The 24118-nt window shown below is 40.2% G+C and overlaps 2 protein-coding genes across 2 annotated transcripts; one reads left to right on the forward strand and one right to left on the reverse strand.

Moving 5' to 3' along the window:
- Positions 1-6201: 6201 nt before the first annotated feature.
- spata2 (spermatogenesis associated 2) lies at positions 6202-13999 on the reverse strand. The gene is made up of 3 exons (XM_063463225.1): positions 13925-13999; positions 12137-12960; positions 6202-10941 (listed from the first exon to the last, which is right to left on the reverse strand). Exons 2-3 carry the CDS (start codon positions 12485-12487, stop codon positions 9586-9588), a joined length of 1707 nt encoding a protein of 568 aa, XP_063319295.1. The 5' UTR covers positions 12488-12960; positions 13925-13999; the 3' UTR covers positions 6202-9585.
- Positions 14000-14399: 400 nt separating this feature from the next.
- On the forward strand, positions 14400-18477 carry rnf114 (ring finger protein 114). Its single transcript, XM_063463226.1, has 6 exons — positions 14400-14619; positions 15221-15371; positions 15588-15694; positions 16988-17102; positions 17232-17339; positions 17445-18477. Exons 1-6 carry the CDS (start codon positions 14483-14485, stop codon positions 17508-17510), a joined length of 684 nt encoding a protein of 227 aa, XP_063319296.1. The 5' UTR covers positions 14400-14482; the 3' UTR covers positions 17511-18477.
- The last annotated feature ends 5641 nt before the right edge of the window (positions 18478-24118 follow it).

Below are 24118 nucleotides of genomic sequence, written 5' to 3' on the forward strand. Positions count from 1 at the left end.
TGTACTCTGGAACAGAATGATCAGCTGTGCCAAATGCTGAGCTCAGATCAAGAAGAATTAAAAACAAACCATAGCAGTCGTAACTGCTTGTTAATGTAAAAATCTAATCACATATTGGCATCTAAGTCAATTTAGACAGGTTGACATGGTGAAGATGGGTTACTGATGTTCAAACTGAGAATCAAAATGGTGAAAAAAAGGTGATTTAAGTGATTTTAAATGTGCACCGATAGTCTGAGTAATTCAGAAATTGGTGTTCTAACGGGACTTTCACACACATCAGTCTGTAGGGTTTACAGAGAATGGTCAGAGTGAGTGAGCGTTCACTGAAGCATTCTGTTGTCGATACCAAAGGTCAGATGAGAATGGCTAGACTGTTTCAAGCTGATAACAGTAACTCAAACAGCCACTCATTATAACCAAAATATACAAAAGAGCATCTCTGAATGGAAAAGTCAAACGCTAAACCAGATGGGCAGAAGACCACACCAGGTGTAACTCGAGTCAGACAAGAAAGAAAACTGATGCTACAGTTTACACAGCCTCACAAAATTTGGAGAGGGAGAATGGAAAAACGTGCCTGGTCTAAGGAGTTTGGATTTCTACCATGACGTTCAGGTGATGGAGTCAGAATTTGGTGTTAACAACATAAAAGCATAGATCCATCCTGTCTGGTATCAGCTGTTCAGAGTGATGGTAGTGGTGTAAGAGTGTGAAACGTATTTTTGATGCTACTCAAGCATCATTTAAACCCCACAGGCTACGTGAGTGTTGTTGCTGATGATGCCCATGCCTTTATGACCACAGTGTACTCACTGTCTGATGGCTGCTTTCAGCACAATAACATGCAACATCACCAACATTAAATTCTTCAGCATAATCATTAGATCTCAATCTAGTAGAGCACCTTTGGGATGAAGTCAAACAGCTGATTCACATTATGGATGTACAGTGGCTTGCAAAAGTATTCGGCCCCCTTGAACTTTTCCACATTTTGTCACATTACAGCGACAAACATGAATCAATTTTATTGGAATTCCACGTGAAAGACCAATACAAAGTGGTGTACACGTGAGAAGTGGAACGAAAATCATACATGATTCCAAACATTTTTTACAAATAAATAACTGAAAAGTGGGGTGTGCGTAATTATTCAGCCCCCTTTGGTCTGAGTGCAGTCAGTTGCCCATAGACATTGCCTGATGAGTGCTAATGACTAAATAGAGTGCACCTGTGTGTAATCTAATGTCAGTACAAATACAGCTGCTCTGTGACGGCCTCAGAGGTTGTCTAAGAGAATATTGGGAGCAACAACACCATGAAGTCCAAAGAACACACCAGACAGGTCAGGGATAAAGTTATTGAGAAATTTAAAGCAGGCTTAGGCTACAAAAAGATTTCCCAAGCCTTGAACATCCCACGGAGCACTGTTCAAGCGATCATTCAGAAATGGAAGGAGTGTGGCACAACTGTAAACCTACCAAGACAAGGCCGTCCACCTAAACTCACAGGCCGAACAAGGAGAGCGCTGATCAGAAATGCAGCCAAGAGGCCCATGGTGACTCTGGACGAGCTGCAGCGATCTACAGCTCAGGTGGGGGAATTTGTCCATAGGACAACTGTTAGTCGTGCACTGCACAAAGTTGGCCTTTATGGAAGAGTGGCAAGAAGAAAGCCATTGTTAACAGAAAACCATAAGAAGTCCCATTTGCAGTTTGCCACAAGCCATATGGGGGACACAGCAAACATGTGGAAGAAGGTGCTCTGGTCAGATGAGACCAAAATGGAACTTTTTGGCCAAAATGCAAAACGCTATGTGTGGCGGAAAACTAACACTGCACATCACTCTGAACACACCATCCCCACTGTCAAATATGGTGGTGGCAGCATCATGCTCTGGGGGTGCTTCTCTTCAGCAGGGACAGGGTAGCTGGTCAGAGTTGATGGGAAGATGGATGGAGCCAAATACAGGGCAATCTTGGAAGAAAACCTCTTGGAGTCTGCAAAAGATTTGCAAAGGTTCACCTTCCAGCAGGACAACGACCCTAAACATAAAGCCAGGGCAACAATGGAATGGTTTAAAACAAAACATATCCATGTGTTAGAATGGCCCAGTCAAAGTCCAGATCTAAATCCAATCCAGAATCTGTGGCAAGATCTGAAAACTGCTGTTCACAAACGCTGTCCATCTAATCTGACTGAGCTGGAGCTCTTTTGCAAAGAAGAATGGGCAAGAATTTCAGTCTCTAGATGTGCAAAGCTGGTAGAGACATACCCTAAAAGACTGGCAGTTCTGAAAGCCAAAGAGGGTCATTGTACTAGTAAGCTGTACCTAATAAAGTTTTTATTTTTTTAAGCTTCTCCTTCAGTTTCATGAGAAAAGCAGAAAGCAATCTCATCTTTCTCCTTCACACATCACACTATTGGATATGAAAGTGTAAAAGTTGTTTACAGTGAAATGGTGCATTCATGCTGTTGCTGTCGCTCTCTAAACAAATTACTACCATTGATCACATCACCACAGGGTAGCTGTGTGGGGAAATTGATTCTGCATTGTATAAAAGGTGACATGCTACAACCTTTGTGAGGCTGACAATGACAACCGCCCAATAGCTGTCTGATGGTATATAGGATATGGAGGTATGATGCGATAAGAAAAGCATTAAAAATTTCAGACTTCAGAGATGGAAAAGGAGAGTGGGGACAAAAGGAAAACTGATGGTTTTTGCTTACATCTCAACAAGTAATTTGGATTTCTATAATAACTGTTAACACAGATTTATTTATAAAGGGACTTGTTTAAAAAAGAAATCTCCTCACTTTTGACTGACACCTTTTTACAACGTGTATAATTTAAATAACAAAATAGTGAAGCCATCACATTCACTGTGACTGAAATGAGGCAGTAATAATAATTAATAATAATAATGATAAAAAAAATACAGTAATGGTGTAACACTGTAAAGGGAAATAACAAAAGAAGCCCGGAGTCCTACAACAGTCCTAATGTTTATCTTTTTTAAAAGGACAATCATATATTTCTTTAAAAAAAAATAACATAAAATGGGACATCCTGTAGTTCACACGATTGCAGGTGGGCCATTTCTACCAAAGGCTTTGCCAGCACTGAGGCCTGCGCTTGATCCAAGGTCATATACTTTGTGAAATTCCCCCCCGTCATTCTTCTTAAATATTCTCTAAATACTTCAGAGGACATTGCTTTAGAAAATAATTTTTTGCTTAGAGGTTTTGTATATACCTAATTTCAAAACATGCTTGGTGTCCTTTGTCAACCTTACACTGGGAAAATAAGTTTAATTCAGAAAACCTGTTCTTAGATAAAGTGAAGAATTTCTTTTATTCTCTGTGCTCCCCTCAGGTTTTCACAAGCATTTCATGACAATTACACCTGAAAATGCTAGAATATGCTTTTAAGATTTTTTTAAGAGTACACAGACTTCTGTGATGACTAAGTGTTGGCTCCATTTACAAAGTCACTGGCTTTTAATGAAGCAAAAACCACTGCACCCACACTTGTTTTAATGCACTCTATGTCCTCGCTCCTTAATTCAGAAATGCTTACAAGGTGTGAGCCACCCAAACCTCACAAATCACCTAGCACTGGTCTATTCACTGCAATATGTGTCATTTCAAAGCACAGTAAACCTACCCTTGGGTTTCATGCTCCTAGCTTGTCTGTGAAGGTTCTCAGTCATCCAGGTCATCGTAGTCTAAGGAGCTTGGAAAGAAAAGCGTCTGGACTTCTTAAAGTTCTTAAACTTTAAGAAGTCCAGACGCTTTTCTTTCCAAGCTCCTTAGACATGCTCCTAGCTTCTGATATTCCCTTTTCTGTCGGAGGTGTACTTGTAATCAAGCAATGGATCTTGTAAAGTCTTTTGCTTGCGATCTAAATTTACTTTACTATCTAAAGCCTAGGAAGTGAGGTTAAGTTTATTAAATGTGCAAGATACTTTATGGCAGAAAATGTATTACCAGGAGTACATATTTAAAAAGAGCAAGTAAAGAAAAACAATGTATTACATATTATTCATTACTTTAAAAAAAGAATGCACTGCTTTTTATTTTTTTATTACTTTGTCACTTAACTATAGATGCATAGTCCTAATTACTATTTAACATTATGAATATTGGGCTACAGTCCCACACACAACATTAATTCTAATCCTAATGAGGACACACTCAGGATCTTTCTTCTAGTCTTAAGTGTGAACACAAAGATGACAGCAGACAGTGTTTCTATCTGTCCACTGTGCAGATAAAAGAAGAATATTTGTATTACAAGTAACTACATAATTGTAACTGTTACCTTCCTCTGATACTTTTAGCAGAGCTATAATAAAATGTTATATGATCACAGTAACAAGCTGCTTTATGAATTTCATCAAAGAAAATTTATTTAAAAAAATGACAGACAGAAAGTGTTGTTTATTGAGGTTTTTATTTTACTTTAATTTAGCATTTGTAAATGTGAATATCAGCTGCTTTAACTGTGATATCACTGAGTCATGAGGAGAGCTTATTAGCCGACCATGTGGCAGAAAACTTGGCAAGGGTCCCATTTAAAACAGCCAGTTAGTTTGTAAAATAATGTGTGAAATATATTACTAGTAATGATGCTTAATTTAGTATAAATAATGAAGGGTTCTGTTTGTGCAGAAGTGTTTGTGCAACTACGTTTAAGGAATATTGACTTTACTAATTGTTATACTTGCATCATTCGTCCACCCATCCATTTTCTTCACTGCTCATCCAATTCAGGGTCACTGAGGCACTGGAAACTGTGTCAGCTGATGTTGAGCGAGATGCGTGGCATACCTTGGATAAGTCACCATTCCCTTACAGGGCTAACACAGAGTGACAGACAACCATTCACACTCACAGTCTAACAGCCAATTTAGAATCAATAAAGAATCTTGTATATATGTCTCCTACATGTACTGTGGGAGAACCCGCAAAATTCACAGACAATGCAAACAGCACGCAGTCATAATATAGTAATACAATGCCATCTAGTGGAGGACAGAGGACAGTTTTATTTTTATCTGTTTTCTTGTAAACTCTATGTACTTGATATAAATTATAAAAACCTAAGTGCACTAAGCCTTAAGACAATAAAACATAGTTACTAATTGGAGGCCTGTGAGAATTCAAAGGAAAAAAAGTTTTGAGTTTGTGGGTTTTGCTTTTGTATTTGTTTCCTGGTAAGAGTGAAACCACTCAAATAATCATCAGGTATAACTAGCCTATTAAGAAACAACATGTTTGTGTGGTGGGCCCATGGGCAATCAGGGGAGAGGTCAATGGAGTTATCTGAGGAAAAACTTCAAACTTCCATGGACCTTAAGTAGGGTCTTCCTTCAGTATTAGGGGGAGACATAATTGGCCCTAAAAGCCTGATTCAGCACAGAAGATTAATCATTTGGACCAGCCAACAGAATCTGAGTCTGGCTGCAAGAAAAGAAGGAGAAGAAGAACGAAATTTACAATCACATAAAAGGACTGCACAACAACATAAAACAACAACAATAGATGATTATGACTAAGGCTTTCCTTTACAAGTTGAAGGGAAAGACTAGGAACATCAAACCTGTAAACCTATGGATAAAAACTGATTTAAAAAAAAGGGCAGCACAAGGGTCTGATATGGATCTTACTTTAAAGGGCTCTTACCTACATCGACAGCTATAGGCCTTTTCCACTTGCACCCAGTTGGCTTGGCTAGGTTTTTATGGTTTTCCATTGTGTGGTAGTACCTTGTACTTCTTCATTACCAACTCGGCTGATCAGAGTTAATCCAAAAATTTGATCTCAACAGACTGCATGCCACCAATTATCTGGAAAGTGGTGTCACTCAATGAGCCATGAGAGCGACCAAAGTTGAGTCAAGTCGAGTAGGTACGAGTGAAAAAGAGCCGTAATTACCTCTTTTTCACCAGTACCGACACGTCAGATTAAAAAGGCTGAGATGTTGAGTCCTAAACTCTGGCCTTTTTCTTAACATTACACTGAACAAAATGACAATTTAGCAAATCCAATAGTTGCAAATTCAGATTGTCAAAAGTGCTTACAGTAGTTCAAAAACAATGAATTATGTGTACAGATTTGACAGTACAAACTCAATGTCAATCAACCAAAAACAAACAAAGAGTAATAAAAAAATTCAAGATAGGAAACTTTGTTTTTCAGAACTTTATTCTTTAAATTAATTTATAAAATCTCATTTACGTTTTGCTTCATTTCATTTCTCTTTATATATTCACCAATTAACAATTTTTGGCTATTTTCCCTTTCCACCCCATGTAAGCCCACACATTGATCACAAGGTCCATACCCCTTCAAATACATTGTGCGATGATCCTCAGTGCCAAGGTAGGTGGGGTGGGGTGTGGGTATGGGTATGGGCCTTGTACAGAGCATGCCAAGAGGAAGGTTAGGGAAATGGGTAGAGGCTGCCTAACTACACCAAGACTGCTAATATCAGTAAGATAACCACACAGAGGTAAAGGGGAGCATTCACTTCCACAATGACTTGAGTGTTTCAAGTGTGGGATAAACCAATCATGTTAAAATGGCTCAGTGTTCCATGACATTTGTTTTCCCAACATCAGTAATTCATAACAACTGATGAATGTAAGCCCCTCATTAGATATTGATCTGTCAGTTTCTCATTAAAACGTTAAAACAGTGCCCACAAACTTAGCAGCAGCCCTGCAGACTGTTTAGCCCTTTGTAGTGACCTACACAAGTTATCAGTCCACTGTTTCAAGTGACACATCCGATGGTGTGTGAGTAGGTATCTATGTTGATGGGGGGGGGTTTCTCTCTAGGCTTCTTAAAAAGGCCAACATCTACAGACACGAAGCTAAACTTTAGCAAAATCACAGATTTATGTTACATTAACTGTACATCCAGGCAAGCCACATAATTTTGTTTTCTCCTCCGGTAAGATATTTGTTCTTCATTTGGCAATATGATCACTCAACATGGCTCAATACATCTGAAAGTTGTCTTTGTTGCTGGTATGATTTGAATTGAATAACTGAAATATAGCTATGATAAATATCTAGAAAGTCTTCTTTGATGGAAACAGAAAAATTGCACACCTCCCATAAGGGCACTCAAGACTTCTATTTTTGATACCCAAATTAGCAAAAGAACATCTTTCAAAGAACCGCTAAAACTACATCTAATTGGTATCAAAAGATCCCTTCTTTAATATGATAAAGACACAAAAGACAATTTTCAGTTTTGAAGGGAAGGAATGAAAAGAATGAAATCAGATGTCACTTTCTGAAACCAATGTGTTAAGGTAATATCTCTACGCAAACAAAATATATACCAAACCTGTTTCCAAGCAAAACATCTACAATGTTTACAGATGTACAATGTGTTCATTGCTGCATATTTATGTTAATATACATGGTAGGTATGTTCTGTATTCAACACATACTCCATACTCTTAGGTGTAATTTTAATTCACTCTGAATTCTTCACTTCACCATCAGAGAAGTGAACTTCATTTTCTAGCCTGTTAACCACATGTTAATTTTAAACCTACAGGCTGGTTAAAGACAAAACAGGGTGAGAACAACAACATCAAGAGCTTAAATACACTAGGATAAGACAGCTGAATGAGTTTAAGGCATTTAGAGGTTACTCCTGACAGAACATAAAGGCTACAACAGCCTAAGCAGTCTGTCAAAATAACCCAGACTCAGACTTTTTTGTTTAATGCAATGTGATTTAAAATTAGCCCTTGGTGACGATCAACTGCGATATAAAATATTACAATTGAGATTACAATGAAAATGAAAGTCTAATTACTAAAGGTAAACACTAAATGTATGGTCCTCAGTTTCAAATGTAAGCAGAGTATATCTACCCCTTAAAATATGCAGTTTAATTCATTACTTTAGTTTATTAGCATAACTACCTCCCATTCTGCCCCCATACATCAAACAGATGCAGATTTAGTGTTTAAAAATGTGCTGTCAAAACTAACTAGCAAGAAATAAATCAAAAACTCCAGCCTGCAGTCACTGTGCTGTGCAGAAAGCTCTGTGAAATATAGTGCAAAAAGCAATGTGGTAAATAGTTCATCAGCAAAACTGCAAATAAGTGTTTAACTGCTATGTACTTGTCAAAATACTGAACCGCATTAAAGTTTGCATGTGTAACATTTTTGATGTCTTTGCTGGCCTCTACCACTTGACAGGCTCAGCTGATTGTAAAAGGGTGATGCTTTCTAGTTTGCTTAAACATAAATTAGAAATGAAAGATGCAATAAACAAACAATCTTTAGATCTTAGGGCTAGTTTAAAACCACAATGTCATACTGGGTGTATAAGCTGAAGCCATTTGAGGTAGACAGAAACCATGTTAGAGTATGTACTTTCATACTGCCTAAAACCTATCCTATCAATAGTCTGACAAACTGTTCAATTGAACCATAATCCCTAGATTTCTGGCCCAGTGTGAGACTTCCTGTGGTCCCACCCAAGACTAACAGGGAACCACTGATCTAGTGCAGGGGCACTACAACATCATGATCCATGAAGGCTTGAGAAGTGTAATGAAAAGGAGTGGGGGCTTGGAACTGACACAACTACCAGAAAGAAATCAACGCCGCTTGTCTTCAATGTCTCAAGTCAACAGCAGCATTTAACCCCAGTCCTACAACCAGAAACAATTGAGGATTAATTTACAAGGCATAATCTTTTAAATAGAATCTATGGCATTCGACCATTGTCTCAGTGTGTCCCCTTGAGATATCCCCCACCCCATACCCACATATATAAGTTTATACCCCAAAATTCCTAATGCCAGGCCTCATGCCCATTTAACAGTCTCACGTTGTTCTAGAGAATAGAGATTAAAAATATATACTATTGACTTATTGACTTCCAGTGTATGTTTTCTCTTTTTTCCTATATTTTTTTCAAGTTAAAAAGACCCCTTTATCACAATGCAAGCTCAGAGGTCTTTTTTACACTCACTCACGCATACACGTTCACTCATTCAGTCACACACACACACACACACACACATATATATATATACTGTATATTTATATATATATTTATATATATTAGAAGATTTTTTAGCTGAGAAATTAGGCAAAGTAGATTATGTTCATTTGGACGGAATTCATTCAAAATGAGAAGGAATTAAACTTTCTCCAGTTTCCCTTTTTGATGAGGACAAGATTTGAGGGATTTGGGAAGCGCTACAACATCACATGACTACTCAAGAGCAGGTAGCAAGGTAAAAGGAAGAAGAAATAGATAAAAGGCCTGAACTTGTACAAGGCAGAGAGATGGGCAGACGATATGGCTCTCTGTGGCATGTGCATCCAATGGCCCTACAACAGTAAGATAAAATGTACAAAGTTTAAAAGAGGGTTAGGAAAAAAAAAAACTAAGACCAAAAAAATAAATAAAGCACTGGACTGAGATGAAGAACATGAATGATTTAAATGGAAAGAAAGCTAAAGCAATCGTGCAAGACTATGTTGCAGGTTAAAGGAGGGGAGTGGAAGGGAAAAAAATATTCTGGCTGCCTGATTCATCGGTACACCAGGTGAGATATGGTGCCAGTTTTGAAGTTGAGCTGATGGTTGGGCACAAAGTTGTGCTGAGGATTCTTTCGCGTGCACATATCTTTTGCATACAAGCCCATGCACGAGTCACATGACACTTTCGAACAGTTCACACAGGTGTGTGATGCACCTGGCTTGTTGCAAAACCCGCATCGCGATCCCCCCATGCTTATTCGCTCACTGCTGCCTCCCTTTGGTGTTGTCAAGGCAACAGACTTGCTGGGAAACAGCTTAGTGGACATGAGGGGCTTCTCCACCATCTGAGGGTGAGGGTGGGGATGAGAATGTGAGTGGGTCAGTGTGAGGGGGTGTGGATGGAGATGGGAGTGAGTATGAGTATTAGAGTAGACAGAGAGCTTTTCCTTGACAGGAATGTATCCATCAAGGGGTCGTGGAGATTTTGGATGGTAGTCCTGGAGGCCACAGCAAGGGGAGGGGTCCACATCATGACAGGCAGAACAGAGGATCATGTCACACCTCTGGCAGGAGGCCATTGTGGTGCAGCCCAGCCCGCAACCCTGGCACTTCACACTACCATGACCTTTGTGCAGCCACCCATCCCTTCCATCTCGAGGCTCTCTGGATAGAGGTCGAGACGGGGTCTGCCTTCCTCCTGTGCCAGCCCCACCCCTCTCTGTGTACAAGTCAATCTCATCTAAAGAGGATGGATGGTAGGATGTGTAGGGATCCGCTGGGGGAGGTGACTGAATTGGGAAGAAATCTGCAACAGGGCTATAGGAAGGTGGAACAGCCACAGAGGAAAGAGATATTGAGGTGCTGGGCCTGATGATCTCATCCTTCATATCCTCCTCTGCATCCACAAATAGAGGCTCCTTCCTCAGACTCAATGAAGCCTTCAAGACAGGCTTGCTAACCGCTGCATGCCAGTGACCAGCCCCATCTGTAACATCCACAGACTTAGATGGTCGGCTACCTCGCCTAAGGTGGTGGGCATGAGGCTTTTCAATATCCAATGGCCGCACGGACAGCCGAGCCATATCTGCCCCAAGGCTGTCACGTCTGCGGAGCGCTTCAGCACAGCCAGCTGCATCATCTCTGCAACCTCTGCGGAGCTCCAGGGCCTCCAGTTCTGACGCTGAACCACGGGCCAGAGCCACTACCTCTCCCAGAAGACGACACTCTGCCTGGGCCAGGAAGAGTTCAAATGCCAACTGCCGCAGATGATTTGCACCTCCTGGATGCTCCTGCAAATGGAACTGCGAATCATGGTCACAGGTGTAGCCAATGGTGCGCATTAAAGTTCGGAGTTCAGCATCAGAAATGGCAGACTGCAGATGGTACACATATGGGCCAGTGAAGGTCTTAAAGAGAGAAATGAGAATCAGCATAAGTGTCAGTTGTTTAAAACAGGCTGACATGAAGCCAAAAATAAAGACAAAAACATATAGAAATGCACATCTTTCTATGACAAAACAGATGATTAGCACAAACTACAACAACCTCAATGTAAAGCTGAAATGGCCACCTCTCTAATATCAAATACTTATTTTAGATATAGTTCTAGATAAAATTGGCTGATAGATTCAAGGGAAAAACAAATAAAGTGCTTTAGAAAACCACCAGAAGTGGGGACACAACTATTTTTTTCCGTTTTGGGTGGCAGAAGGCTGTCTAACATGCACAGAAATTTCCCATAGACAATCAGTTAACTTGATATCTTGTGAGGGTGAACGCCATAAGATAATTCATAACGGTTTCGGCTCTGTGTGCAAGGACATTTCCCTCTCCTATTAGGTTAGAAATGTTTCACACCAAACAACTTCGTATTGATTTGCAGTGCTTTCCCTCTAAGAAGACAAGTAGAGCAAAAGAATGCCAGCAACATAAATTCCCAAAGCAAAACAGAGGGGTCAAGAGTTACAGCTTTCCTTTTAATTTGTCACTTATTCACCGAGCAGAACTGAGCAGAAGCAATCATAATAACAGGTCCTCTTTGCATGTGTGTTCACTAAAATTACAAATCTATACAAATTTTAACAGTTTCAGAAAAATTTTCTTACTTTTAGATATTAATTTACTAAAAAACATGTCAAGCAGTTTATGAGACAGGGGAGAACCACTCATGTACTTTCAGATAAGCTGGTGGGATCAAACTTTTGTTTGTATACACACTTTATGATGTTAAGATTAGACAACAAGTAATTAAGGTACAACAACACAAATCTCTTAAGATTATGCAGATATCTGATATCTGCATAAAGCCTGAGAATGTGTACACAAACGTAAAAGTCTTGCTTCCACACTAAAGGTCAGGAAAGATATTCATATATATTGCCTGCAAAAGACAGTCTGAAAGATATGCAAATTCACAAAAGTATTTCAGTGTACACACACACTGCCCTGATCAATTGCCAAAGCTCAGTATCTCAAAGCTCAAGACTGGACAATAATGATTCATTCTGTTATAACAAATGTATTAATAGTGAAATTTTGGCTATTAGAGTAAACTAATCTAAGCAAAGTATATTAAATATCCCATCAATAAAATAAAGTCACCTTTATACATCTGAATTCCTTCTTCCAAGGGAAGAGCAGGAGGTTGGTGCAGATGGTTTCCAGGGTATGGAAGGCTCTCTCCAGGCCCTTCAGGTTAACTCCTCTCTGAGAGCGGAGGGAGTTCTCTACTACCTCATAGAAACGCACCATGCGAAATCGCTGTGCCGGATCTGGCTGATAGGCTCCTAGCAGAGCTGTGGCTGTGGAAAGTAAAGCCTCACTGTCCTTGTGTCTGCTTCTTTCCCCTTCTTGCGTACTTCCAGTCCCCCTGTTATCCCCTCCTTCCTCCAGGCGCTTCTCCAGTGCTGTCACATACCTCCGGAACAGGTCCTCTTTTAACTTGGCATCCATTATTAGCAGCAGACTATTAGTCAGCTGTTATACTTTTTGGAGAGAGCCTCACACCTTTTAGCATGCCCAACCACAAAATGCCACATTCAGACACCATTTTTGGTTACCATTTTTTAAACCGTATACACTAATTGTTAATGTTGTGGAGAGATGGCAGAGGAGTCAGTCTTTGCATCCACTCAGTAGCACATCCTCTAAGCAAGAGGTGCAGTTTTCTAGTGCTTTCAGTTGGTGTAGCAAGGCTGTAGCCCATAAGGATGCCTTGGTATGAGCATCTCTGGTTTTGGCTCAAAGCCTGACTTGTTTCCAGAAAAACAGGCCTCTGTCATGCAAGATAACGTCAGGGGGGAGGTTTTCCTTGGCACACAGACTTGCATCTATTCCATTGCTTGGTTTCAGCATTGGTAGAGTTCAAGGTCACTCATCAAGACGACAGATTCATGATCTTGGGGTTGTTATCAGCCATGTCCAAGCTGAAATGACACAAGCAATAGCTGTTAAGATAAAAATATCATTTTCAGTTCTAGCCAAATGAAAATGCAGTTTAACTGTGGTTAAGCATGTTTTGAATTATCTAGAGGTTCAGATAAGAGGGAAGATACACTAATCCAGGACCATCTCTGTAGAAATGTGAAGATGAATTCGTTTGGGTGGGTTTTTTGTCTGTCACATAGTGAAAGGGCTTTTTTAAAATTTATTTATTTGTTTGTTTTACAATGTACATAACCAAGAAAAAGGCCAGTGGAATTATAGCTTAAATAAGCAAGAGAGGAACTCATTACTGATGTATACATCCCTCTCACACGTTTGCGCCAGTGAACGTTTCAGCTATTGGTACTACATGCGTGTAAACCAGAGTCGCGCTAACCCTAGCCTTAGCTTAGCTTCAACTCAAAACTCATAAACAAACACATCGTGAAAATAGTACGAGGCTTGAACAACAGGAGAGCAAACATTTCGCTCTCAGATTTTTGCAGGCTGGCTGGCTGGCTATACCTGTTACCTGAAAATCTCTGCGAACATCCGCTCAACGAGCTAGCAACCAATGAGCCTTAGCCAGACGCATGCTTTACAACTGCGTATCTACTACAACAAATTTATTCCACCGTGACCAATGGCAATATAAAGTAATACTCCTAGAACGTATACATTAATTCTTCATGACTCTCAAACCCGATGCTGCCACTGCTATGGCCCCCCTACTGAATATAAGCTAAACAGTGAACGCCCATTTCAGCGTAGCTGGTTAGCTAACAATTGCTTTTGGCTAGCAGGGCGTTCCATCGCTACACAGACATTATTCGCCAGTTTAAAATAAAAGATCAAGACACAGCGAGTTTTTAAGGTGATGTTCTTTTGGGACCAAACGTTAATGCGCTCCCACTAGGAGATCAAGACGTTTTTTCAAACAGAAATACCACCATTCGCAAATCTTACCTTTAACAAGTGCTAGTCATGGCTAGCTACGCCTCCTCAGCTGTTGGAAATTCCCAGTATAACAACACGCATGCGCTCAATCCTGACAGTTCATCAGCATCAGGAGCCCACGTGCTAGGGAAGACGGGATACAGACCCCCAACTACATCATCCACAGTCTTCATTCATTTTTGTTTTTGTTTTGCTTGGGGGGGGGAAATAAAAAATATAGGCTCGCGTGGGCACAGAGACAGATTTCCCGGGTTCATAATGATTTGCCGAAGGTATGCATTTAGTGGTGTGGATTTCCTGCTTTTTCGTTGTATTAGTGCCTGAATAATTTTGATTTATTTGTATAACTATATATTGTAATATTTTGAATGTCTCTGGGGGGTTTCAAAATCTAGTGGGAGGGGGGGGTGTCACAGATTTAGTAAGTATGTCGTACAATTATGTGTTACGATGTTTACTTTCGCCGGTGACCCCGCCCCCTCGCGCTTAAAAAAGAACAAGAACCCGATGACGTCGTCACGGGGACGGTTGGTGCTGGTGGTGGAACCGACTCAGTGAAGAAAAGAAATGGCGATGCTCGGAGGCTTTAGCGCTGCACCTCACAAGAAGAACGCCTCGGACGGGAGCAACGACGTGTCCGAATTCGTCTGTCCAGTTTGCCTCGAAATATTCGACAGTCCCGTGACAACACAGTGTGGACATACGTGAGTATTTTTGCCGTTTATTTTCGATCGCCCTCCCCCTAACCCGCGTCTGCCACCAACGATGCAGTGAAAAGAGGCAAAAACAATGGAGGAAAGGGCTTCACTTTAAATGTGTCGCCGCACCAGAGTTGCAAAATATCGGCCTCGCGAGTGTCTTCTCGTGCTACGACCCCGTTTTTTCTGTTTCTCTCTCTCGAATATGTGACAAAAACAGTTCCAGCTTGCTAAATCAGTTTCAGTTTTGTTTACATCAAAAAGGAGGCCTCACTTGGGAGTTGTAGTTTGGATGTGTATTGCTCTAACTCTTGAAACCACTTTAAAGAACTACAAGTCCCTGGCTATTCTCGAGGTGGGGGACTTTCCATATGAGTTACAGGAAGGTCCAGTCACTAGCATAATAAAGGTTTGTTTTAGTGACAGTATTTGTTTTTTTTTTCTCATGGCAGGCCGTGCGTTAATGCAAACAGAGTTGTTGCATGTTTTTGTTTTGTTTTTTTATATATTTTTAAAAGCCTCAGGTAACCAGAGCTCAAGTTAAAACTGACAATTTAGTTGATTTCTCTTGTGCAGTAATCACATTCTTTCACCCATCTCTTGACAGGTTTTGCCACAGTTGTTTGCAGGAATGTCTGCGTCCACAGAAGCCTGTTTGTGCTGTATGTCGAGGTGCTCCGGGCCACTGGACTAAAGCTGCTCAACTCGAGGCACTCATTCAATCATCTGTGGCAGCCTGTAAGGGTTGTGGCACACAGGTAAGTTTCACTACAGACCAAAAGCTAAAATATCACTGAACTGACTCCCATTTATGAAGCAATCACAGAGGGTGAAGATCCAATAACTGCACATGCATAATCTTAATGTTTTGCTGTGTCTAAATTTCTGTCTTTATATTTAGATAATAGCAACAATTTTATGATGATGGTCATATACTGGGAGTTACTGATATGTGTCACTCCTCCCCCAATTAGGTTGGGCTTTCTAAGATGAGAAGCCACACAGCTGCCTGTTCAAAATACCAGGAGTACATTGAGGAGGGAGTCAGGACAACTGCCCAGAGTCAGCCTGCCATCGTCAGGTGGGGAAAGAAGCAGAACAATTATTTGCTATTCCCTACATAATAAAGCAAAATGGTTTACACTTTAGAGTCAGACTTTGCGTGCAATTACTGCTGCTTGTTGGGTTGTATAAATTAAAGGTCACCTTTGGACCAACACCAATCCAAAGTGAAAAAGGAAATGAGTGCAGCCCTGTCAGTAGTTTCAGTGACAGGGCTTCATTGACACAGCAGAAAGTACTGTACATAGGAAATAGAGTTCTGTTGGCCCAATCAAATATATGCAATGATAGATTTATGGTAGATTTCACTGTAACTTAAGTGCCAAATTTAAACAGTTGACCTGTTCATTGTGACAAATGATGGAATAATATCTTCTCGTGATATAAAATTCCCTATGTTTATAGTATTATAAACTCTTGGCAGTACATTGTTGTTTGATAAGACTCCAAAGTTGTGGCTCCATTACTGCCTCGTTTCACTGGCATGCCTAACATGTCAGTCAAAAATGAAACGCTCTCTTTTTGCGGTTTTACTATATGTAGTGTATACATTTTGCACTTAAAGTAAAAAAAAAAAAAAGTAAATAGAAGTTTTAGCACAAACAGGATTTCAAATTCAACACAATCTTGATTGCAAGAAAAAAATAGTATTAAAAGTATGATCAAGCATATGCTAAGCATTCTGCATTTTACCTGTCGTAATTTCCGATCATAAGTTTTCCAGAGTGTATAGAAAACAGTACAACATTCATCTTTAGAAAACAACATAAAACACTGTTTTTGTCAAGTTGTATGAAGTGGATCTGGTTTTTATCATATATGGATGTTAAGTATTTATGACAGCTGTGCTTCCTGGAGAAAGTTCCGAGAAGATGGTTTGAGAAGCCGTCGCTTGTAATGAGGTTATTATGACTAATCAGGAAGTAGCCTCTGGGTTTTTTTTTTCCCACCCAAACAGCAGCCTTTAAAACAAAGAATCCACACATTGTGGCATGTTGGGCCAACACTGTTTAAAGTAAGAAACCGATCCCAGTATTTATTTATTTTGTTATTTAACCCTCCAGACCTTTGTGCCAGGAAACAGATTCCTATTATTAAAAAGAAAAAAGAATAACTGTCACTTTTAAGTCTTTCTCAAGCTCTTTCAGCTGGTGCAAAGTTGATGTGACAATAGATAAAGATTGGCCACTAACTGTGGTAAATGTCCACTTATTTCTTCATAAGCTGATGCCTGTTACATTTCAAGTGTAATATTCATGTAGTTGAGAACCAAACCTTGTGACATTTTATTATTTCTGTTTCATTGCCACAGTTCAGTGCCAAATCGCTACACCTTCACCTGCCCCTACTGCAACTGCCAGAACCTCGACCAGGACGGCCTGGTTGAACATTGCACAACCCAACATGCTCGAGATGCACGCCAAGTGGTAAAAAAAACAACAACAACCTATTCTGTCATAATTCTGAGTCATACTGAGTTTCCACACACTTACTGGCTTCAGCTGGGTTAATAATGTGTTTCAAAGATCGTTTTATTACCTTCATGTTTTCTTTAGGTGTGCCCCATCTGTGCCTCGATGCCTTGGGGGGATCCTAACTACAGGAGTGCTGACTTTTTCCAGCACCTGAAGATCAGACACACTTTCTCCTATGATACATTTGTTGTAAGTTAAAGCACTCTCTGTTTATTTGTTGTTGGGTTTTTTTATGTTAATTAGAATATAAGTGACTTTTTTTTTCTTCCCCTTCTCATGCTTATGACCTCCCAGGATTATTCCACAGATGAGCACACAATGATTCAGGAGGCTTTACAGCGCTCCCTTATGGACCACTGAAGTGTGAAAACAATCCACCGGTGGAGGGAATCCAGTGAAATGAAGGGATGATGGTCTTGAAAAGACAAAAACACACAGTGTCATCATTCATCTAGAATGGGGATGGTGGTACTGACTTATGGGTAATTATTTTTCATAGGGAACTGGTATCGTAACTATGAATATATATAGGTTTATTATTCTGAAAATAAATCACGCAATATGGTTAAAAAAATAAACAAACATATTGTACTGTTTGATTTAGGAGTAATACTGTGTTTCTGGTGTGATAATCACTTATCTTCCCCTCCTCCCAGCTGAGTCTGTAGACTGGATAGTTTGTTAGGTATCTGCTAAACTATGTTTAAGCTGTTTGTTTATCAATGACAAAGTGTCATCTAGCAACAAAACATCCAAACGTGATTTAAAAATTCTGCATTGTCAATACTTGATGTTATGAGAGGGTCTAACCACTAGGTGGCTACCTATTGCCAGCAGACAACAAACTTCACTCCGTGAAGTCTTCAAGTAACAAAAAAATATATTATACTAATTCTACTCGCATGTTTATGCAAAAGGTTAAAAAGGGTAAAGGGACTTTTATTTCTTTCTTTTTTTTCTTTTTCTTTTTTTCTTTTTATTTTTTTGACCACCATTTTTTCAGCAGATGGGGGGGAAAAAAACTCTGTCTTTTCAGTGCTGTTTTTGATTGAAGCGCGTGTGTTTGTGTATTAGAGTGTGGCTGGGTGTGTTCATTCTGTTTTGACAGATCTACTGGTAAGAATAAACAATGAGGGTCAAACACAGCCAGAGATGGCATTTTTGCTTTTTTGTGATGTTTCTCCCTTATGTCTTTGTGCCTGCTGGTAGATCTTGTTTTCAAACTTCCAGAACTCATAGGGCTAACACAGTAGTTCATTCAGTGAATCTACAGATGCAAGTATTTTAAAAAAAAAAAAAAAAAAAAAAAAAAAAAATCAGTGTGTTTGGGTTCATTTGGTCACTTTCATGTGAGAGTTTATTTGCATGTGTCTAAACCACAAGAGGGCAGTAGAGTTCTACATTTCTGTGACAACATGACAACAGCTGGTTCTTGCAGGACATAATTGAAGACAGATTTCATTCTATAAGTGTGCTTTACCCAGTGCTTTGTTCTCCACTTTTTGGTTTTGTTTTAATACAAAAAATCACTGGTATTTGAATATTTAGGTTTTTGGTGGGGTTATTTGTCATTGTTAAAACAAAATAACCACAATTTCAGTTTGTGCAGTTGATGAAGTGACATAACAAAAGACTTTAAATGTAACTTATTGATGTGTGTTTCTCATGCCCAGTGTCTTACATGGTCTTTACTAAAAACACTCCAGTTTCTTGTGGCTATCACTTTCTCCTTTACTTCAGCAGCTTTGAAACATAAAGCTCCATGATCATTTATATGTATGCTTCCAAAAAGACGGCATGTGCAGTCAGGAAAACAAACAAAAAAAATCAGTACAGCTTTGCTTGATCTTCTTTTTACTGGATGTTTTTGGGGGAGTATTTTTTTTTTGGGGGGGGGGGGGGGGGGTGTCTTTCTTTGCAATTGTGTTATTTTTACATTAATGATTCTTTCAAGTTAGTTCTAAGATTACCCACATAGAACAGTAGAACAGGCTCGTTTGTCTTCTGCCAACAGGTAAATAACAAAAATCTTAACACAGCAGATTAAGTAGCTCTAGAGCAGAACCTCAATGCCTTCTCACCTAGTCTTTGGTTCCACTTAGAACTAGATATTTTCTTTCTTTTTGTCTTGTGCAATGTGTAATAATTTTGTATATGTTTTTTCTAATGTTTAATGACCTCCTTTCTTTTTTTTTTTTTTTTCTTTCTCAATATATCTCTCATTCTCTTCTGTCAGCCCTACTGTCAGCAGGTGCTAAATCCTGATAAATTAAAGCTCTTTAATTATTTAAACCCTGGCCCCAGAAATCAGGTGCAGTGATTTATACCTGTGTGTATGAGACATGCGGGGGAAGAAACAACACTCGGTGCTGATGGATGACCACTGTGTGTTTGTGTTTGTGTGTGAGCGAGAGGATTTAAACAGAAAGCGCTGTTCACAGCGCTGCGAAAACCGGACGTGCCCAGTTGTCATAATCTGGCTATGAGCAAAAGCTATGTATTAGTGGAGGGGAAACAAACTGGATGAAGGAAGGCAAGCTTTCTGCAAACCTTTGTTTGTACATTTGAAGTCAAGCCAGGGTCGTGTTATAACGACAAAGATCTCGCAGCGTGGTTTTACATGTATGTGTAACTTCATGATGAAACTCGGGGCTCTTCAGTGTACATTGTCCTCGGAGAGAGAAAACCCTCTCATCTCTCCTCCCTTTTTTTGTTTCTTTCATCTGTAATTACTGTAGCTAAATGATATTACGGCTTTACACCTAGCTCTACAGAGAATCTCACCCACCAAACTTCTTGATGTCACCCCCCCCCCCGTTCTTATCCTTTCTTCTCGTTACGTTTCCCCCAATCAGGTTTTTGCTCCTGGCAGATAGAGGAGTGATGTTAGCTGTGAGAGAACTAACGAGATACTCGAGTGCTTCTGGGCAGGAAGGAAGTCGAGCTGAAAAACATGGCAGGGAGAAGTCTTTCTTGTCTGTTTGGTGGCGCAGCTTAAAAGGGAGAGGGGGGCCAAGGTGGGGAATAGGAAGAAAGAGAGGGGAAAAAGGGAAGAGAAGTGAACACATTGAATAAAAATTTCATAAAGTTCAGTGTGTGGTTTCTTTGATGCGAGCAGTGGATGGTGCGTACAGTCTGCAGGCTCTGTAGAGGCAGCAATTAATGCTACATGTGCCCAAAGGCAAACTGTGAGAGGCGTGGGGACGGTGGCTCGTTTTATGTGTGTCGTACCATCACTATACCCGAGACATCTCTTTGCTGTCTTTTGTTTTCATTCACTGTATTGTAAACCTTCTCTTTCACCTGAACACTGATTAAAAAAATCTCTCCTGAACTTGTATGAAGTCCGTATTGTTCATGCCTGGTAGCTGTCTAAATTGTTTTCCCCACACCAGTGACACTTGAACACAGCAAATTCAGCCAGCAATTTTGTGACATCAGTGAAATTGCACTCTTTTCAGACTTTCACTTCATCGTGAAACCCATCTGTAGAAAAAGGGGTGAAGCAAGACTTCATCTGCTTGCTTTTTAGCACAATTTAATGTTTTCACAGACTCAGAACGATGGGTTTCATCCAGTTTTAGGGTTTTTTCAAAACCCTAAAACTGTGTGTTTTGCCCAAAAAGTTTTGTTCAGAGAAAAAGAAGTGGTAGGTAAGGTTCATCACCTTGTTCTTTTGGTGGAAGATATAGCATAAAGAGTGACTACATATGTAGCTGTCACCTTTAAAAAATAGTTTTCTAACATTACATGTAATGCATTTCTGGGTGACAACAGACAGGAACTCCTGAAATGCCTGGAAAGTTCTGTCTTGGTCTGTTTCCTTCTCAGTTTTGCTGAGGCAGGTATCTATGATGAGGTGCGGGGCATGTGAGGAGAGCACTGGGAGTTTGTTCACCGAAATATTCCTCAAAGTCAGGAGAAACAGGAAGAGCGGGAATCCTGCCACCCGGGTGCTGCAGCTCGGCAGGTCGGTCCTCTCAAATGTTTGAACAGAAAGTGCCAGTGGGCTTCCCCGACATCAATACTGGTTCTACACCAACTCATCTTCCGCTTTTAAACTCTTAACAACCGACCCCCTACCCCAACCAGACGCACACACACTTCTTGTCTTGCTAGCCTAAGAGCATCGAGTCTTAACTTTGATTTAATAACGCCTGCAACCAACTTGGCCCTGTATCAGCTTAAGTGAAACTTGCATATCTTGTCTGTGCGCATGTTCTATTTTTGCGCCCTGTAAAGCCTGACTTTTGCCAGTGTTATGACAGAGGTACTTAGAATTGTAAGAACAACATAGTTTATCTTTATTATTGTCTCTTAAAGACTGCTGTGTACTTCATTTTTCTTTTATGGGAAATGTAATTCAATATACCACAAGGAAAGAACAGTTTTTGCATGTATTTTGTTTATCCAAGCAAAAGTTTTGTAATTTTTTCTGAAGCTACTGTATGTCCTTCCCTAAATGTGGCTGCAAAAGCATCGTGAAAAAAAGCCCTTACATTAGTTTTGGGAGACCCTGTAAAAGCTTGGAAAGTTCTGAAAAATCACTGTTTCTGCAGAAATATTCTCCTGGAAGTGAAAATGAATATGAAGCATGTTGATATAACTATCAGGAGAATTGCTAATCATTGCTTCCTCATTTATTTATTTATTTGAAATTCACACAGCCGCTGTACTAATATTTGAAAGTTAAGTCCTCTAAGGTGTTTTTAAAAAAAAAAAAAAAAAAAAAAAAAGCGGCAGGGTGGGCGAAATCCCTGGTGTGTATGTGCGCATGTGTGCATTGATGTCACAGTGGAGTATCAGGCCAAGTGAGGCGATCTGATCTAAATCTTACCCCCCCTCACTTTACCATTTTAGACCAACTAAGATGTGTGGAAGAGAGTGAGGCCCAAGGCTATTATTCTCCCATTAATTTTTCCATTTGAAATCAAACCTCAGCGGGCATGCAAGAGGGAATCAGAGGAGGGGGGAGAGGACTACAGTGGGGATAACCTTATCAGGATTGGGGGAGTGTGTGAGGGGGACGAATGTTAGTTGTAGCAGCATTAATGTCCAATAGGGGAGGCAATTTCACTTTCAAAGCAATGCTTGTTATTAAAGTGTCTGCCCACTTCTTCTTCCATGGTCCAGAATGACCCGTGGGAAAACTGCATGATATTAAGACATTGTTTTTTAGCTCTATGGTTATGAAAACCCACAGAAACATAACTTTGATTCTTTTGATTGGGTGTTTTTTTTGTTGTTGTTGTTTTTTGTTTTAAATCTGATATTTTAATCTGTCCATCTAACTGTCACTGATACAAAAAGAGACACATCTGTACAGTCCAGTAAATCCTCTCAATTCAATTAGGATTTCTCAGTTCTCTTCCATTTTCTTTTACATCATTAATTTCATACAGCACATTTTGTATCTTTATAATGCCTCATCACATGCCTACATACTGGGGAGACCTGGTAACCTCCAGTCCTCCATCCTACCTACCTACACAAGCACACACCTCCTCGACCTCACACTTCCTCTTCAAGCCTCTTTCAGTTCCACTCACTTCTTTCCACCCCCACCCCCCTTCTTTCTTTATAAAAGCGCCAGTGCTTGCTAATCTGTCAATCAGATGTTGTCCTGTTGTGGCGATGATGGGGGTCCGTGACGGTGTTCCACACACCTCCTGCAGCTCGCAGCTCAGCGAGTAGCTCGATGATTAACCAGGCAGGTACTGAGTCAAACTGCTGACAGCATAAACACACTGACAGCTGATTTGAAAGACAATGGTCCCACTCCCTCCACTTAACTTGTCATGGCAGTCAAAGCACCTTCTCACTAAACTTGTGGCATATTAGGCAAAGATGGAGGGAAACACTGATTTATAGCATCACACTCATAAATGGTCACACATAAACAAAACAAAAAAGAAATACTTATAAGCATTTCCAAATATTCATAAGTGCTTATGTTTGCACAAAAAATATGATCAATTATTTAAATTATAAAGAACAACTAGTGAATAGTCGATAACTGTAAAAAGAAAAATGCAACTACCAGGGAAAGATTTTCACATTTCCTATTTTAACTGTATCTTCAAAAGTGAAGGCTAGAAACAGCAGCACAGCATTTCCTTGGATTAATAGTCCAACACTTCCCAATTATTAACCATGTCTGTTTTGTACCATTCATATTCAAAGCTATTTGCCTCCCTACACTTCCTGTGCTTTGTATTCTGAGTCTTTACAGGAGGGAATGGACGATCCAGGCAGATCTGTCACTCAAACCGCAGCCCCCGACCACCAGTCGCTGCCCAACAAACTGTCGTCCATATACCTCCATCGGCTCCGGTACCTCCTCGGCTCAATGAGTAACTAACCTGCAGGTAGTGAATCAAACTGCTGACAAGCACATGAAGGGGACCAGAGGGGTGGGGAGAAGGGGACTGTGTAGGTGGATTGATAGAAAGATGAAAAGGGAGGGGAGGATAGAGATGACAATGGCATTATTTCATAGCCCACCTTGGTGACGTAACCTTTAACTTTGCATAAAAAGATGGGTCCCTTTCCTGTTGGTCCAGCCACACTTTTTCCCGTTTTTGCCTCATTTCCCCCCTCTCACTTCTCTAAGTGGCAAGCTTTGATGGGCTGTCCCTGTCTCTCATCTTGTCTTCTTAGACAGATGAGTGCTGTCAGTGCTGTCATCACTGCCCAGCTAAACATTAATGACTCTCTTGCCTGACAAGTGTTGGCGGGGCAGAGAAGAGGTGAAAGGGGGACGCCTCTGGACAAAACAAGGAATGAAAAGGAGAAGTGATGGCTTTATCTGCTTGACAGATTCTCTTTTGTCTCTCTGAACTTGTGTATATGTATGTGTGCCATCAGCAGATTCTTGGCTTGACATGACGGTTTTATTGCCCTGTTTTTCTTCCCCTCTGAGGAGATGAACCTCTTTGTATTCCCATTGCCCCTCATCCTTCCTACTG

Source organism: Pelmatolapia mariae, linkage group LG20 (assembly GCF_036321145.2).
Source record: "Pelmatolapia mariae isolate MD_Pm_ZW linkage group LG20, Pm_UMD_F_2, whole genome shotgun sequence".
Lineage (NCBI taxonomy): Eukaryota > Metazoa > Chordata > Actinopteri > Cichliformes > Cichlidae > Pelmatolapia > Pelmatolapia mariae.

Bases quoted from the DNA above. Each gene is read 5' to 3' on its own strand.
- rnf114 (XM_063463226.1), top strand. From the start codon at position 14,483: ATGGCGATGCTCGGAGGCTTTAGCGCTGCACCTCACAAGAAGAACGCC. The intron at 15,372-15,587 runs GTAAGTTTCACT...TCCCCCAATTAG, and splicing joins GTAAGGGTTGTGGCACACAG to GTTGGGCTTTCTAAGATGAG. The intron at 15,695-16,987 runs GTGGGGAAAGAA...TCATTGCCACAG, and splicing joins AGTCAGCCTGCCATCGTCAG to TTCAGTGCCAAATCGCTACA.
- spata2 (XM_063463225.1), bottom strand. From the start codon at position 12,487: ATGGATGCCAAGTTAAAAGAGGACCTGTTCCGGAGGTATGTGACAGCA. The intron at 10,942-12,136 runs GTGACTTTATTT...TCTCTCTTTAAG, and splicing joins AGGAATTCAGATGTATAAAG to ACCTTCACTGGCCCATATGT.